The 15,698-nt window shown below is 53.9% G+C and overlaps 1 protein-coding gene and 1 long non-coding RNA gene across 2 annotated transcripts; both read left to right on the forward strand.

Annotated features, from left to right (window-relative positions):
* The first annotated feature begins 877 nt into the window (after positions 1-877).
* LOC118880855 lies at positions 878-3,669 on the forward strand. The gene is made up of 3 exons (XR_005016407.1): positions 878-952; positions 2,091-2,276; positions 3,068-3,669. It is a non-coding gene; the product is annotated as an uncharacterized LOC118880855 (long non-coding RNA).
* Positions 3,670-10,637: 6,968 nt separating this feature from the next.
* On the forward strand, positions 10,638-15,393 carry LOC118903806 (60S ribosomal protein L5-like). The gene is given in 5 exon segments (XM_036869255.1): positions 10,638-10,641; positions 10,861-10,862; positions 13,883-13,913; positions 14,222-14,850; positions 15,159-15,393. Coding segments are annotated over 3 exon segments (894 nt in total). The 5' UTR covers positions 10,638-10,641; positions 10,861-10,862; position 13,883.
* The last annotated feature ends 305 nt before the right edge of the window (positions 15,394-15,698 follow it).

Here is a 15,698-nt window from a genome sequence, read left to right on the forward strand (position 1 = left end):
ACAGACTGGAGTTGGCAGGGGGCTTTGGAGACCCTCCAGAAGGCCCACACAGTACTCCAGGAGAGAGACGGTGGCCACTTGGACTAGAGGGCGGGGGGCATTGGAGAGAAGGGACCGCCCTGAGTGGTATTTGTGGCAGGATGGAGCAGTGGTGGTGATGGGGGCAGTGAGCATGCTGGAGTTGGAGCGTGTGCAGCCTGGGGAGCCTGGATGGGCAGGCCAGGTGGGGATGCAGGCTGGAGGGTGGAGGGAGAGAACAGGTTTAAGTTTGAGTATAAAAGTCACAACCCACCTGAGCCTCAGTTTCCTCCATCTGTAAAGCGCTGCGCGATGCCTGGCTCCCACGTGGGAAAGTTGGAGCAGAGAGAACGAACAGGGGTGGGAGCCCTGGGGTAGGGGTCGGAGGCGTGAGGAGTACAGAAATCACCTCGGAGGCTCGAGGTGTTCTCACTCCACTTGTCCAGGTGGAGGTAATGGAGGGGACGCAGAGGGGGCAGGGGGAGGGCAGAACCCAGAGCTGCAGGGCAGGAGGCTGTGACCCCGTTCTGCTGCTCCCCCGCTGTGTGTCCATGGGCTTGTCCCCTGACCCCCACGAGCTCTCATTTCCTCCAGGGGGGCCCCGTGGCGCTGGTGCCCTTGGAAAAGGGGCAAGGCCCAAGGCCTGTTCCCAGGAAAGGGAGGACCGCAGCCCAGGCTCAGTGGGGCTCTGGGGAAGGTTGGATTGGACCTGCCCACCCACCGGCTGGGCAGCCAGGAGCTGGGCTTCCTCTGTCTCCATCAGAGCTTGGGGTTGAAGGTGGGGCTCCGGAGGTCCCCTCCCTTCCAATCCCACACCCTCTCCTGTACCTCCGGCAGGGCCCTGCGTCTCCCACGGCTCTGGGGTCCTCCCTCCTTACACACACCTCCCAGGCTGGCAATTCCACCGGGAGCCAGGAGAAGCAGCGACTTCAAGGTCAGTGGGGATGAGCTCATGGGCGGTGGAAAGATGGGGCTGAGATACCCCCATCACCCTCACGGGGACAAGGGCCAGAGAGGGCTCCCTCTGAAGCCCTGTGACCCTGGGCTGCAGGGAAGTGGCGGGGAAGCAGGAGAACTCAGCCCCTTCCCCCAGCCAGGAGCCCTGGGCCTCTGCTCGTATATCTGTCCCTGGATAATGTATATCCAGCTTATGGAAAATATTCATAATGCTCCTTACACCAAACTGGCCCCCTTCCATAGTGCGTGATCTAAAATTAAATCCATTTCAAATATACAGTAGATCGAGTCAAGCTAATATAAATGAAACATGATTAATAGGCAGAACGCTGTTTTCCTTCGCAGGGACGGGGCGGCAGGGCTGGGGGCCGCTCTACCTCTCCCTCCCCACAGCCCCCGGATCCCCAAAGGCCTCCACGCCCCCGTCCTCATCCCAAACTCCCCTCCTCCTGAACCTGAAATGTGAACCAACCCTGGAATTTGCCCAAATGGTGCCAGGCCATTAGAGCAAAGCGGTTAAGAGAGTGTGGTCTTTGGCGTCAGGACAGAGCCAAGCCCTTGAGCAGGTGACTCCGCCTCTCTGAGCCTCAGTCTCCTCATCTCTACAATGGGATATTAACAACCCCTGCCTTGCTGGGTTGTTGTGGGTGGTCGGTGAGATGATAAGCTGGTAAAGCGCAGAAGTAGGCAGCATCCCCGTAAAGACAGCAAGCATCGTTAGGTTGCCCCCAGAGGTCTGCTCTGTTGGCCCCCATGGGCGTCGGGATCTGTACGCCCCACCAGCGGGGTTCTGCCGATCAGCCGGCAGAACAAGGGCCAGCCAGAATTCCTGCCATTGCAGGGATACGCTGGGTGGGTTATTTTTAGTTCGTTGGCAAGTGACTGTTACTGACCAAATGTTCCCACCACTGGGGACAGACTCTGCTAAGAGGGCACTTGTGTGCTGAGCTCAGGGTGGGGAGGGGTGTTTGTGGCCCGTCCCCAGGGGCTCCACGCGTGTCCCCCTTGCACACACATTTGGACACAGTTTCCGTGGCCACTGGCAGAGAGCCGAAGGGCCTGGGTGGAGCAGGGCAGCACGTATGCCTGGCCTTTCTCTCTTTCTTTTCACTAAGGACGCTCCTCAGTGTGGAACGAGAGGCAATGTCACCCTTGGAGAGGAGTGGAGCTCTCAGCCTGCTGGCCAGCACGCCGTATCCGTCCCTCCAGGAAAGACCCGGGTTTCCACGGGCTGAGTGTGTATGTGCACGCGTGTCACCTGCGTGTCTGGTCATCGCCTTCTGGGCGGTGTCCTGCTCCAGGTATGGGTGCCCTTTCCTACCTGCCTGGACCCCCACTATTAGTGTTCCTGGGTCTCTCAGACCCACACCACAACCCCCATTGCAGGTGATCTTCTGAATTTCCTTGTGTTCCAAAGGGAAACCCCGCCTTCTGTACAAGCCCCTGCGTCCCGGGGTGTTTTCATCCATCCAACGGGATAGCGGGCCAGTGCTGGTCCTTTCTTTTTCTCCCCAAGGGGTGGGAAGCAGGCAAGCCCTACAGCGTGGGAGGGGGTGCCGCTGACTCTTTCCTTGTCATTGGCCATTTGCTGCCTGCTTCACCAGGCGTGTTTTGAGCATGTTTGCATAAAGTGGATGCAGGCTGCAATTCCGTGATGAATTCTATGAATACTAATCCGCTACTACCCTTGACCTTGGGGTCACCGAAAGATCAAAACCGAACCATTTAATATTTTCCTTTTGCAGATCAATAGAAGCATAAATTCCCCCTCAATGACAAGTATAATTTCAAACAGATCTATAGAAGGCATGCGTGCATTTCCAGCCACAGACACTCGCTGCCTGCCTGGCCTTTTGGGGAGCAGACGAGGAGTTTCTTGCCTTTTCTACCGTTGAATTTCTTTTTGCCTTTTTTTATGGCTCTGAAATGCTATTTTCAGCAGCTGCTGTCATATAAATATCTCTTGTTTTTCTTCTCCTCTTTCCCTCCTGGTGAAAAGGGCAGGGGACCTATTGAAAATTCTGCTTTATCTCTTTCAGTCGGGTTCAAGTACAGGTCGAATAATCGATCCCTCCTCCCTTTCTTTTTTAAGTTTCCTGTCGTTCTTTTGGCCGGATCAGCAGCGGAGAGAAATCAGGAGGGCAGCTCTCTTATGCAGATCCTCTCAGAGGTCTATATTGCTGGGTTTGTGTGCGCGTTTGCGCGTGCACATGTGCGAGCTGCCATTGGGTGTGCGTGGGGCGGGGGGTGAGTGTATGAGTGTGTGTGTGTGTGTGTGTGTGTGTGTGTGTGTGTATGTACCTTTGTGTACATGACCATAAAAGCTCATGCTAGTTCAAACTCTCACCCAGAACTTGAGGAGGGAGGAAATAGAAAATCATCAAAGAGAAAAAGTAGAGGGCTGGAGCAGGCATTGTTAACCCCTGCAGCTCCCAGGCAGAGCCGGGTCGGGCCTGGGAATGTCTCCCAGCTGGCTTGCCACGCGTGCGCCTCGTGAAAAAGAGCTTCTGAGTCATTTTATGAATACAACTCCGAGAAGGGAGAAAAGATGCAGAAAGAAGACGGGGCAAAAACCAGACCAAACCAAAACAAAACTGGAGGCGGAGGGGAAAAAAGCAAAAGAAAAGGAGAATTAAACCATTAATCTGCCCAGATTTTCCACTTCACAGAGTAATCAGTTTGGAAGTGACTGAAATAAAGTGGAAGCCACGACTGCCACCACCTCCTCTCTCCAGTCCACGTTTCTTATTTACTGAAAAATGGGGAGTCAGGAAGGCAGCCTCCCTGCCCCCCCCCACAAAGGCCCCCAGTGTCCCGCTCCAGAGAGGGACGAGGACCCCAGCCCTCAGCCGCAGCTGTCCGGTGCCGTGACACCCGGGCAACGGCTGCCCTGAGCTGGAGGTGCAAAGCCAAGATGATTTAATTTATAGAAAGGACAAGGATGTCGTGTAGCAGATTTAATCATCGGAGAGTTTAAAAAAAAATAAGGACCGGGCTAATGTCGTAATTTACATTTCAGGATAATAAAGAGAGAAAGGCAGAAAAGGAAGGGCCCGTAAGCCTGCAAGAGGCAGTTAGGAGGGGAGGCCAACCAGGGGGCTGAGGGAGCCCAATAGATTTGCCTGAAACACCAATAAATTTAAAAACAAACCCAGAAAGCTAAAGACAGCCCCTGGAAAGTGCTGGGAAAATGGACCATCGATTTTAGACTTGATCTGCATTTTGTATTTTAATAATGCTCTCTCTGTCTTTCCTTTTCTCTCTCTCCCTCTCTCCCTCTCTCGCTCTCTCTCTCTTTTGCAAAATATAAAAGCTGATCTGATAAATATTAATTTGAACCATCATAATGTATTTGAAAATTCCAGCTAAAATGTCACCACATGGAACATTAATGTAATATTTCAAGGCCCTGAGAGCAATACTCATATTGATTGCATTTATTTCACTCTAGGGAGGAGAGATAATTCTTCAATGTGGGACACATCTGGGAGCCAAGGAGGCAGGGGCTGAGGGGAGAAATGCGAAATTATATATGGTCATAAAAAATACAAAACAGAAGATCCTCCCCAAACTCTCCCCTCTCCCGTGGCGCCCCACACCCTAACTTGGCTTTTTAATTTCTCAGCGTGGCGTGGGGCACGGAAGGCAGAAGCTCGTGTGCCTCTGGGGCCGGGGTTGCCGAGATTCAGCCTCCTCTCCTTGGGCCTCACCACGTGGGCCCTGCCTCCAGGCATTGGCTGCCTCCCAACATGGGGCATCGGGGCCCAGCTGGGGATGGACAGACAGATAGAGGGACTGGCCCAGCTGGGGCTCCCCCAGAGGTGTGGGGTGAAAGTCTGTGAATGCACAAGGGCTGTGGGGTCCTGGGAGGGGGGCGGAGAGAAAGAGAAGAGGAGAGGAGGGGAAAGGAGGGGAGGGGAGAGGAGGGGGGAAGAGGGAGACAGAGAGAAAGGCAAGAAAGAAGAGAGGAAAGATACCAAAACAGAGAAAGAGGAAAGAGGGAAGGAGGGAGACATAGAGGTGTGAGTGAGAAAGGAGGGAGAGAGGGGAGAGGAGACAAGGAAGGCAGGAAAGGAGGGGAAGAGTGAGTGGGGAGGGGAGGGGGCGAGGGGAGGCGGAGGGGGGCGCCGGCCGACTGGAGTCCCAGTTCCTCTCACTGTCATTAAGGATATTGATGTGCTCAGGCGTCAACCAGTCTTTGCACAAGTAAAAGGAAATCCGATGCTGGTGATGACCCGGAGCCCACGCCCTCCATGCCCCCTGCCGGCCTGGAGCAGAGACCTGGGAGGCCTGGGGGGAGGGGTGTGGAGTGGTGAGACCCCCATACAGGGCTGAGATGCCAAGGCTCCGTGACTCTAAGCTTCCCCAGCCCAGGCCCCGCGCCGGGGTAGGGAGGGCACCCCTGGAACCCGCTCCCTTCAACACCCATGCCCACGGCTCCAGGGCTGGCTGCCTGGCCTCCTGCCTCCCCCTGGGCTGGTACCTGCAGCCCAGATGCAGGCTGAGCAGGGGTGCCCCCTGACTGAGCCCTCAGCCGGAACTGGAGCCTCACCTTCCTCCTTGCTTCTTGGAGTGTGTGGGGGGTTGACCCTTATAGCACCCCTAGGAGGCCAGGGGCGGGGCAAGGAGAGGCCCCGGAGGCCCAGGGACTGGCCAAGGTCAGGCACCTCCTTGCCGTTCTTCAGATCTCTGCACAAAGGTCACCTTCTCACAGAAGCCCTCCTTGGCCACCTAGACAGCCACTGACACACACTCCCTATCACGCCTGCGTGTTTTAAGCAGAGCATTTGTCAGTAACTGGGATTATCTTAATTTGCGTTTACGTGCTTTTTACCTCTCTTCCCCCGACTTGGAGATTAAGTTTTTAAGGATAGGGACCTTGCCTGCCCCGTTCACCTTTATATCCCCTACACCAGGCACAGAGCAGATGCTCCTAGGCGTTAGTTGACTTGATGGAAAGATGGATGGACGGTCGGAGCGACAGACGCTAAAGGCTCTGCCCTTACGCTCACCACCCCCTCCCTGCCTGAGCCCCCTTTGAGCCGTGTGACCCAGCATCGCCCCCACCCCCCGGACCCCTCCCAGCCCCAGCGCCCGCTGCCTGCCGCCAAGGCTGCGCACCCCCGCCTCCCCTGAGCCGTCACTCGCGGAGCTGCCACAATATTGTGAAGGCTACGCGCTCCCGCTCCTCCGCGGAGCCCGCAGCCTGCGCCGGGAAAGCGAGGGAGGCGGCGGGCGGGCGGCTCGGCGATGAATAATGCATGACCAAGGCGCCCCCTACCGGCGGCCGCGGGCTCCGCGGGGACACGGCCCCGCCGCGCCCCGGACCTCGCCGGGACCAGGTGGACGCGGCAGATCTCACTTCCCCGCCCAGGGCATCCAGGGAGGGAACTTCCCTCCCTGTCCTGCCTCCGGGATCCAGCCGCCTAGTCCTCATCCTCGCCAGGGCACCCTCCCTCCCTCCCTCCATGTCTGGGGAGCAGCTTCCACCCACCCCAAGACTGAGGGCCACTTTTGGGGGCGTTTGGGGCGGTCGGGGAGGCTGCACAGAGCCTGGGGCAGGCCTGCGTGGTCTCTTAGGGATCCGATCCCCGGGTGGAGGTGGGGTGGAGAAGCCCACTCCCTCTCACCCCAGGGCTTCTGCACCCGGATTTGGGCTGGGCCGGGAGTGCAGCCTCAGGAAAGACCAGCTGGAAGGCAAGGGAGAGCAGAGAACGCGGCTTAATCTGCTGATAAAAATTAGTGCAAATTATTTGGTGACATTTTGGTCTCTATAGCTCATGGTAAATATCTAAATATATAATTATCTGATTAAGTTGATGTTATCAAAAAATTAATGCCAACACTATCACAAGTGTTTCCAAGTTTCTGTAGAACATTTAGAACATTGAGATGCTTTTTTTTTTTTTTTTTTTTTTAAGTTGAAATACAGGAAAGCCCACTATGTATATGTGGGCGTCTGTCATTTTAGAATAAGGGTCCTGGAAGTGTCTTCCTGGGAACCTCTTTTTGGGGAGGAATGGACCGTCTTGGCTGCCCTCCACCTGGAGATGCCAGGTGGCAGAGGGCACAGGTCAAGGGTGATAATCAGGAGCAGGTCCCCACCAGGCCTAGAGTGTCCCCCAATGGCTGTGATCTCTGGGGTTCCACCACCACGACTGCCTGTTCCCCAGGCCCACTGTGTCCTAACAGGCAGGTAATGAGAAGGGAGCCAGAGGTCTCTGCTGAGCTTAAGTGGCTGTTTTACTCCCAGTCATGCAAGCCCCTGGGGAGCAGGGCCTCACAGCCTCTCCTCCTTGAGAACAGACTCTGTTGACACCCCCTCACCCCCAGTCATTCCTCCTGTCGCCTGACCCATTGCCTAGCCTTAATAAGCCAGAAAGGAGGGGCGGCCATTCCAGAGGCTGGGACCTTGGGCATCTGGGAAGTGTCTCCAGCCCATCTGTTGAGCACCTGCTGAAAGGCTGGCACGTGTTAGGATCTCTAGTCCCAGCAACGCCCTGGGAATTGGACTCTGAGCCCCATGTTACAGATGAGGAAACCGAGGCTCAGAGAGGTACAGTCACGGGCCCAAGATCACACAGCTCAGATCTGAACCCAGGCTTACGCTCTTCAGAGCCTGAGGCAAGGATGAGCCAAGAGGCCTGGAGCTGGGAGGAAGAACTCCAACCTCTTCCCAGACAGTCCTCTTGTGTCCTGGACCCCACCCCCAGGAGATCTGACTTGAATCCTGAGCTGGACCACAGCCCTCCTTGTGGAATCTTGGGGCAGCACTTGGTCTGGTTCACTACAAATGGGTTGCAAGCTTAAGTGCCCCAGGGATGGCAGGTATAACCACACACAGGAAATATATGGTCCTCCAATAGTTTCCCAAATAGTTCTGACTCTTAAGAAAACGACAGTTCAGGGTGATGAAACCTGACAACCTGTTAGCAACCTTCACCCTGGAATCTTGCTCCTTCAAGTGAGGCCCGGGTTCCAGCCCCTGTCTCCCTTTGCTTTGCTCTGTTGCCTCAACCAAACAAGTCTGACCTCTCTGAGCCTCTGTTTCTTCATCTGTAGACTGGGAATAAAAGCAGTACCCATATCACAGGGGGCTGCATGGGCCAGGCGAGTGGAGGGATGTGCAGGGCTTTGTAGGGCAACCCAGTGTCCTCCCAGGATAATTCTTGTTAGTAAGTTGGGGTCCTCATTTGGTGGCTCTTTTAGTTTGGGTCTCCCCAAAAGCAGACCAGGGATCTGCAGACCCTGCAGACCCACCTGAAATATGTCAGAGAGGACTGATGGTCTCTGCCATCAGTGCCATTTGAGAGGGATCTCCAAGGAGAACGGGGGGGGGGCAGGGTTGGGGGGAGAAGACGAGGAAAATGTGTCAATGAGCAGTTGCCACTGTGAGCAGTCAGGGCTCAAGACTCCTGCAGAGACTAGAGCACAGCTCAGAACTGTCCCAAGGTGAGAGTGTTGGGGCGGAGGGGGCGGGGTGCGATTTATCCACCAACTCCCATCTGTCACTGGTTCATTGGTTGAATGAGAGTCACAGGGGGCCAAGCTTGCTCCTCCGGCCAGACAGATGTCCTTGGGGTGCTCAAGTTGGAGTGATGGGGGATGTTGGTAGAAGCTGCGGGTGCCCTCTGGGGCAGGCGGAAGGACAAGGCAGGGCCCAGTGCCCACCCCAGTTCCCTTCCTTTTGCCTGCTACACTTGTCAGCACCAGTGCCCACTCTAGGCCACACCCGGGCTCAGGAGTCAGAGGTGGGCCAGACTCAGCCCCAGCCTTGTCAAGGCGGAGGAAGGGAGCTCACTTTTCCACAGAATGAGTGCTGAGAGAGAGGTAGGTCTCCTGGCCTTTTTAGGAGCCCAGAGACTGGGTATTCAACTTAGCCTGGGGCTGAGAAGGCTTCCTGGAGGAGGGGCCGTTTTCCTAGCAGAATCTTGAGCCAGAAACTCAATTCTCTGTCCTGGGGCCTAGAGGGACCTCACCCCCGCACTGTCCAAACTTCCTTCAGGCCGTGGTAACTTAATATTGAATGGCTGGGCGGGGCTGGCAGCTCTGCGCCGTCCATCATCCTGGACTCCAGGCCATCTGTCCTCCAAACCAGACTTTGTCCTGCCCCTGGCACTGCGGGGGTGGGGGCAGCAGGCAGTGAGGAGAAAGGGTAGTTCTGGGCCTAGGACCTGAGGGACTGCCAGAGGGTAGCCAGCAAGAAGTTCCCAAAGCTTCCAGAATGACTGGAGAGCTTGCTTTAAATTTGGATACAGGTTTAATTCAGACCTTCTGACTCAGAGTATCCGGGCAAGGATTTGAGCTTCTGCATTTTTAAGCACGCACCCCAGGGTCTCCTCATGCTGCCAGTGGACTTGGGTTGGGGACCCACCTCCTGCTCTGTGCTGAGCTAGTGGTCACCTCCCCCTGCGAGGGACTTCCTGTGGCTGTGAGCTCCTGGGAGTATCCCTCCCGCCGTACTCATCTTCCCCATCACCTAAATCATCCCCCGCGACCTGGATCTGTGTTGCCAAGGAGAGGGGGTGAGAAAGAGGAGACGGTCTCCCCAGGGATGTCCTCTCTACCTCTGCAAGCTCCACCCTGCAGAGATCTCCCCCCCCCCCACCTCTGTTCCCTGGAGAGCGCGGGGGAGCATGGGGGCTCCTCTGTGGCTGAATCGGTGACCTCCCATTCATTCATATGCATAGATCAAATTTTGGAAATGCAATTAATTACCTGTTGTTGTGTCTGCTTTAATTATTGTTGTGTTTTCTATACACTTCACACAATTTAATAAACAGTTGGGGAAACAAGATCTTCATGGCGGCCAGGGCTCGGGAGAAGCTGGGCTCTGTCCCCAGCCCTGGGAAGCACTTTCCACCTGTCATTCATGGTCACATCCATTCATTCTTTCACGCGTTTGTTCATTCATTCTCCTGTCAGTTTGTCATTGATTCATTCACTCAGTCCCTCATGCATTCGGATACTCATTTACTCATTCATTCATTCATTTATCAAGTGAATATGTATTAGCAAAGCCATGTGACAGCCTCCAGGAGAGAGGCCAGGAAGGTCATGGTAAATAAAACAAGAAGGTACCTGCCTTTTAAGAGCTGGCAATCTGGTGGGGGAGACAGACGATAAGTACATGCGATGAATACAAATAGAGCCAGGATGACCAGGGAGGACTTCTTGGAGGAGGCAACATTTAAACCCACTCCCTGTTTCATTCATTTGTTTATTCATCCATTTGGGCAGAGCAGGCTCTATTCCTGGAGAGAACAAGAGATAGAAGGCCCAGTTCTGAACCAAGACCTAGGGGGAGAGACAACTGGCGGCCGAATTATTACAACACAGTGGGAAACACGGTGGTAGAGGTAGGAACCAAGTGGGAGAGTGGAAGCTGGAGAAACAGCCAGGGAAGTTTTCTCCTTGAGAGGAGGCATGGAGCGGGTCTTCCAGGACCCAGAGAAGGTGAGTCATCTGAGCCTCCAGGGGACAGGCTCAGGGGCCATGCACAGCTCCTCTGAAGGGATGGACCAGCAAGTTCCCGTTACAAGTGCTGCGCACGGTGGTGGTGGCATGGAAAGAGAGGAGGAGGAGGGGGTCTGGTGACTAAGACCTCCTGGTTCCCAGTCCCCCCAGGGCTTGGAGTCAGAGGGGACTGGATAAGGCTGGGTCTTGGTGAAGGAACAGAAGTTTATCAGCCAGAGAAGGACACTCCAAGAGTACCCCGCACGTGCAGAGACCTAGGGGCAGGAGGGAGCTGGCATGGAGTGGGGAAGCCCGGCTTCGCGGCAGAAGATGGAGCCTTAGGCCCAGGAGGTGGGAGACAGGTGACCGGATCACACGGGCCACGGGGACGGCACCAAGGAGCCCGAGCGAAATCCTGGAAGTAATCAGCAGTCATGGACGGTCTGCAGGCTGGGGAGGCGACTGTCAGAGCTGAGTATCTGCGCTTGTTTACAAACATCTTCCAGGGACTTCCCTGACGGTCCAGTGGTTAAGACTCCGTGCTCCCAGTGCAGGGGGCCTGGCTTCCATCCCTGGTCGGGAAACTAGATCCCGAATGCCACAACTAAGACCCAGCGCAGTCAAATAAGTAAATATTTTTAAAAAAAAAAAATATCCTAACAGACTTTAAAAAAAACAAAAAAACAAACAAATGTGTTCCAATGCCTGCTCAGGGCCGGGGATACGTCAATAAGCAAGACATGGTCTCCGCCCGTGGAGAGCCAGTGACTCTGGTAGTAAAAGCGCCATCAGGGTGACCATGCTAGGTACCCAGGAGCCCAGAAGAGCGGGTTAGGCTCAGGAAAGAAAAATTAAAAGCCAGTAACACCTAGTATTTATCAAGCCCTTCCTCCATGCCAGGTGCCTCCCATTTGTTATCCCATTAATAATAATAATAGTAGCAGCAGCAGCAGTAATAAGTAACACTTATTTTGTGCCAGCTTCTTTCTGTTCTCTGTGCTTTTACCCATATTAATTCCTTTAATCTTCACGACAACCCTGGGAGGTGGCTATTATGATCAATGTCCCCATTTGACAGATAAGGACACAGAGGCTCGGAAGCTGAGTGGTTTCTCCAAGGAATAAGTGGCTGAGCCGGGCTATGACCTCAGACCCTCCCGCTTCCCCAGTCCATGCTGGCCTCTTGCTGCCCCGCCCCCCACTCCATCAAGGGATGGGCTGGGGGCTGAGGGGGCGGGGGCGCTGCTGGCAATGAGCCGATGATGGCCTTGTCCTCTCCCTTCAGGCAGCCTCGGGCTGCTGCATTCTCCTGCCGACTGAGGCTGGTGTTTTATGAACCCAGAACCGCAGCAAGATTCTCCTATTAATTTATTGGTATTGCTAATTAAACATCATATTCGCAAAAGTAAATTTCCTAATGGCCTCCAGTCCATTTCCGAAGTTTCCCAAAAGAGATTTCTTGTTATGGTTGTCAATTGAAATCAATTAAATCTCACCGGATGGGTGGGCTGTGGCTGGCTCAGGGGTCACCGAGGGGATCTGGGGCCTCTGGACAGGGTCTAGCGGGGGTCCTTGTTGACCACAGAAGAGGAATGGGATCAGGGAACTCTGGGGAGAAAGAGGCAGAGCAGGCCCAGCCCCAAGCTCTTGGGTGTCAGCTGCCTTCTCTCTGACCTCCCCTAGTTAGGGATGGGCTTTCCTCTGGCCCTTGATGTGGTTGCCGGCTGGGCCTGTAGCTGTTTGCAAGGCTACGTCAGGGAGGCCAGGACTAGGATGAGGAGTGAGGAGGGAGGTGGAGGGAAGAGAGAATCTAATAGGAGGATCCAGGAATGAGTGAGTGCCAGTGCTTGGAGGAAACTTAGAGATTTTTCCAGTCAAACCCCTCATTTGAAAAATGGGGAAACTGAGGCACCAGGGAGGAAGTGACATGCTCAAGGCCACAGAGTCAATATGTGGAGAAGCTGGGACTTAAACAGAGATCTGCCTGTAATCCCTTTGAGAACTTGATGAGCTATGTGCCCTCACTCCAGAAAAATGTGCACAGGGATCACATAATTGCAGGGACCTTGCTCTGTACCATGGCAATCCCCGACCCCAGTCAGTCATCGTGTAGTGCTTAAAAGCAATGGCTCTTGGATCACAAGTTACCGCTTTTGAATCCCATATCCAGCAAGCTCTCTGCCTCTCTGGACCTCAGTCTTCCCGTCTGTAAAATGGAAGAGCAGTCTCTCCCTCCCAGGGCTGCTGGGAGGGTTATCTGACAAAGCATGTGAGTGCCCAATATCAGGATGGGCCTCATCATGTCAGAGCCCAGTGTGGAGAGGGCTCTGGCCAGTGCCGGCCTGGGCTGCAGGTGGACCCAGGGAGGTTGGGAGAGGGTGAGCCCATGCAGGCCGAGGCTTGGCTTCACGTTTGGAATGATGGTCACCATTTACTCAGCGCTGAGACATCACATGTGTCGTCTCTGTAATTCTCCCAGCTGATGAGGAGGTGTTGTCTTTGCCTCCTTCACAGATGGGGAAACTGAGGCTAGGGAAGTCCAGGATTTGCCTGGCCTGGGGTTCCCTGGGGGAGGTCTCTCTGACTCCAGAGTCTGAGTTGGTAACTGCTCTGCCTTTGCTGAGAATGAAATGGAAGAACTAAGAGTGGACCAGCCGCCAGGACTTCGAGTCCCTGCTCTGCAGCTCCTTTGCTGGGGGTACTTGAGCATGACCCCTGCACAATCAGGGCCCAGGACCCACCTGAAATATGTCAGAGAGGACCGATGGTCTCTGCAGGCCAGTCTAAGACACCAGGGTGCACACAACGGTCAGCACTGCCCTTTCCACTCCTGCAGCTACAGGCCTAGCGTCCCCTCCCGACACCCCTAAGCACAGCCTCTGGGGAGACAGGCAGAAAAGGGAACCTGTGGGGGAAACTGAGTCAAAGGGCCAAGGCATTGGCAAGGACCCGGAGGATGCGGAAGACCCCTTCCCTTGCCTTTGTCCCTGGTACCTGGGCAAAGCTGGGGAGTGGCACTGGCGGGGAAGGAGATAAGTGAGGGGCATCTCCCAGATGCCAGGAAGCATCCACCTCGCCCCAGCTCTCCGTGGCATACGTGGCTTTTGTGTGTCAGTATCTTTATGGGACCAGTGGGTAATCTGAGTGTTTTGGTTGCTGCTTGAGAATCTCCATTAGGGCAAGTTTTAAAAATACACTCTATTGTTGTTTATTATTAATGGTAATGACACAGGGAGCGAGGTGGCTCATCAGCTCCCTACTGTCCCCGGCTTCTAATGTGCTGCGTGGAACAGTCACTACCCAGGGCCTTGCGTGAGCGTGAGCTGGACTCAGGGCACGGGACTGGACCCCGGGGTGCCCAGACATTAAAAAAAAAATTTTTTTTGCTTTTCCCCCCCTGGAGCCGTGCTGGTTCTGCAGCTCGGTGGCGGCTAGGGCCTCTGTTCTACAGGATGGGGTTTGTTAAAGTTGTCAAGAATAAGGCCTAGGGGCTTCCCTCGTGGCGCAGTGGTTGAGAATCTGCCTGCCAATGCAGGGGACACGGGTTCGAGCCCTGGTCTGGGAAGATCCCACATGCCACGGAGCAACTAGGCCCGTGCGCCACAACTACTGAGCCTGCGCGTCTGGAGCCTGTGCTCCACAACAAGAGAGGCCGCGATAGTGAGAGGCCCGTGCACCGCGATGAAGAGTGGCCCCCGCTCGCCGCAACTAGAGAAAGCCGTCGCACAGAAACGAAGACCCAACACAGCCATAAATAAATAAATAACAAACAAACAAAAAAAAGAATAAGGCCTACTTCAAGAGATATCGAGTGAAATTTAGAAGACGGCGAGAGGGCAAAACTGACTACTATGCTCAGAAACGATTGGTAATCCAAGGTAAACATAAGTACAACACACCCAAATACAGAACGACAGGTCATGTAACTAACAGAGATATCATTTGTCCGATCGCTTATGCCTGTATAGAAGGAGATATGATAGTTTGTGCAGCCTGTGCTCACGAACTCCCAAAGTATGGTGTGAAGGTTGGCCTGACAAATTATGTTGCAGCTTATTGTACTGGCCTGCTGCTGGCACGCAGGCTTCTTAATAGGTTTGGTATGGACAAAATTTATGAAGGCCAAGTCGAGGTGACTGGAGATGAATACAATGTGGAAAGCATTGATGGTCAACCTGGTGCCTTCACCTGTTACCTGGATGCAGGGCTTGCCAGGAGTACTACTGGGAATAAAGTTTTTGGGGCCCTGAAGGGAGCTGTCGATGCAGGCTTGTCTATCCCTCACAGTACCAGACGGTTCCCTGGTTATGATTCAGAAAGCAAAGAATTCAATGCTGAGGGACACCAAAAGCACACCATGGGGCAGAGCATTGCAGATTATATGCGTTACCTGATTGAAGAAGATGAAGATACTTACAAAAAACAACTCTCTCGGGCTTCCCTGGTGGCGCAGTGGTTGAGAATCTGCCTGCCAATGCAGGGGACACGGGTTCGAGCCCTGGTCTGGGAAGATCCCACATGCCACGGAGCAACTAGGCCTGTGAGCCACAGTTACTGAGCCTGCGCGTCTGGAGCCTGTGCTCCGCAACAAGAGAGGCCGCGATAGTGAGAGGCCTGCGCACTGCGATGAAGAGTGGCCCCCGCTTGCCACAACTAGAGAAAGCCTTCGCACAGAAACGAAGACCCAACACAGCCAAAAATAAAAAAACGAAACAACAAAAAAAAACAAAACAACTCTCTCAATACATAAAGAAAAACGTAACTCCAGACATGATGGAGGAGATGTATAAGAAAGCTCATGCTGCAATATGAGAGAATCCAGTGTACGAGAAGAAGCCTAAAAAAGAAGTTAAAAAGAAGAGGTGGAACCATCCCAAAATGTCACTTGCCCAGAAGAAAGATCGGGTAGCTCAGAAGAAGGCAAGGTTCCCTGGAGCTCAGGAACGGGCTGCTGAGAGTTAATAAAGCAAACCACAATTTCTACGAAGATTTTTCAGATAAAGACAGTAATAAACTTATTGAACAAGTAAAAAAAAAGTTTTTTTTAATGTGGTAAAATACACAGAACATAAAATTTAACATTGTAGACCTTTTAAAGTATGCAATTCAGTGGCATTAAGTACATTTTATGTAGCTGTCTAGTTCCAGAACTTTCTCATCACCCCAAAATGAAACCTCATACCCATTGAGCAGTCACTCCTCATTTTCCCATCCCTCTGGCAACCACGAATCTGCCTTCTGTCTCTATAGATTTGCCTTTTCTGGAT

This window comes from Balaenoptera musculus, chromosome 1, assembly GCF_009873245.2.
Source record: "Balaenoptera musculus isolate JJ_BM4_2016_0621 chromosome 1, mBalMus1.pri.v3, whole genome shotgun sequence".
In the NCBI taxonomy this organism is placed as follows: Eukaryota; Metazoa; Chordata; class Mammalia; order Artiodactyla; family Balaenopteridae; genus Balaenoptera; species Balaenoptera musculus.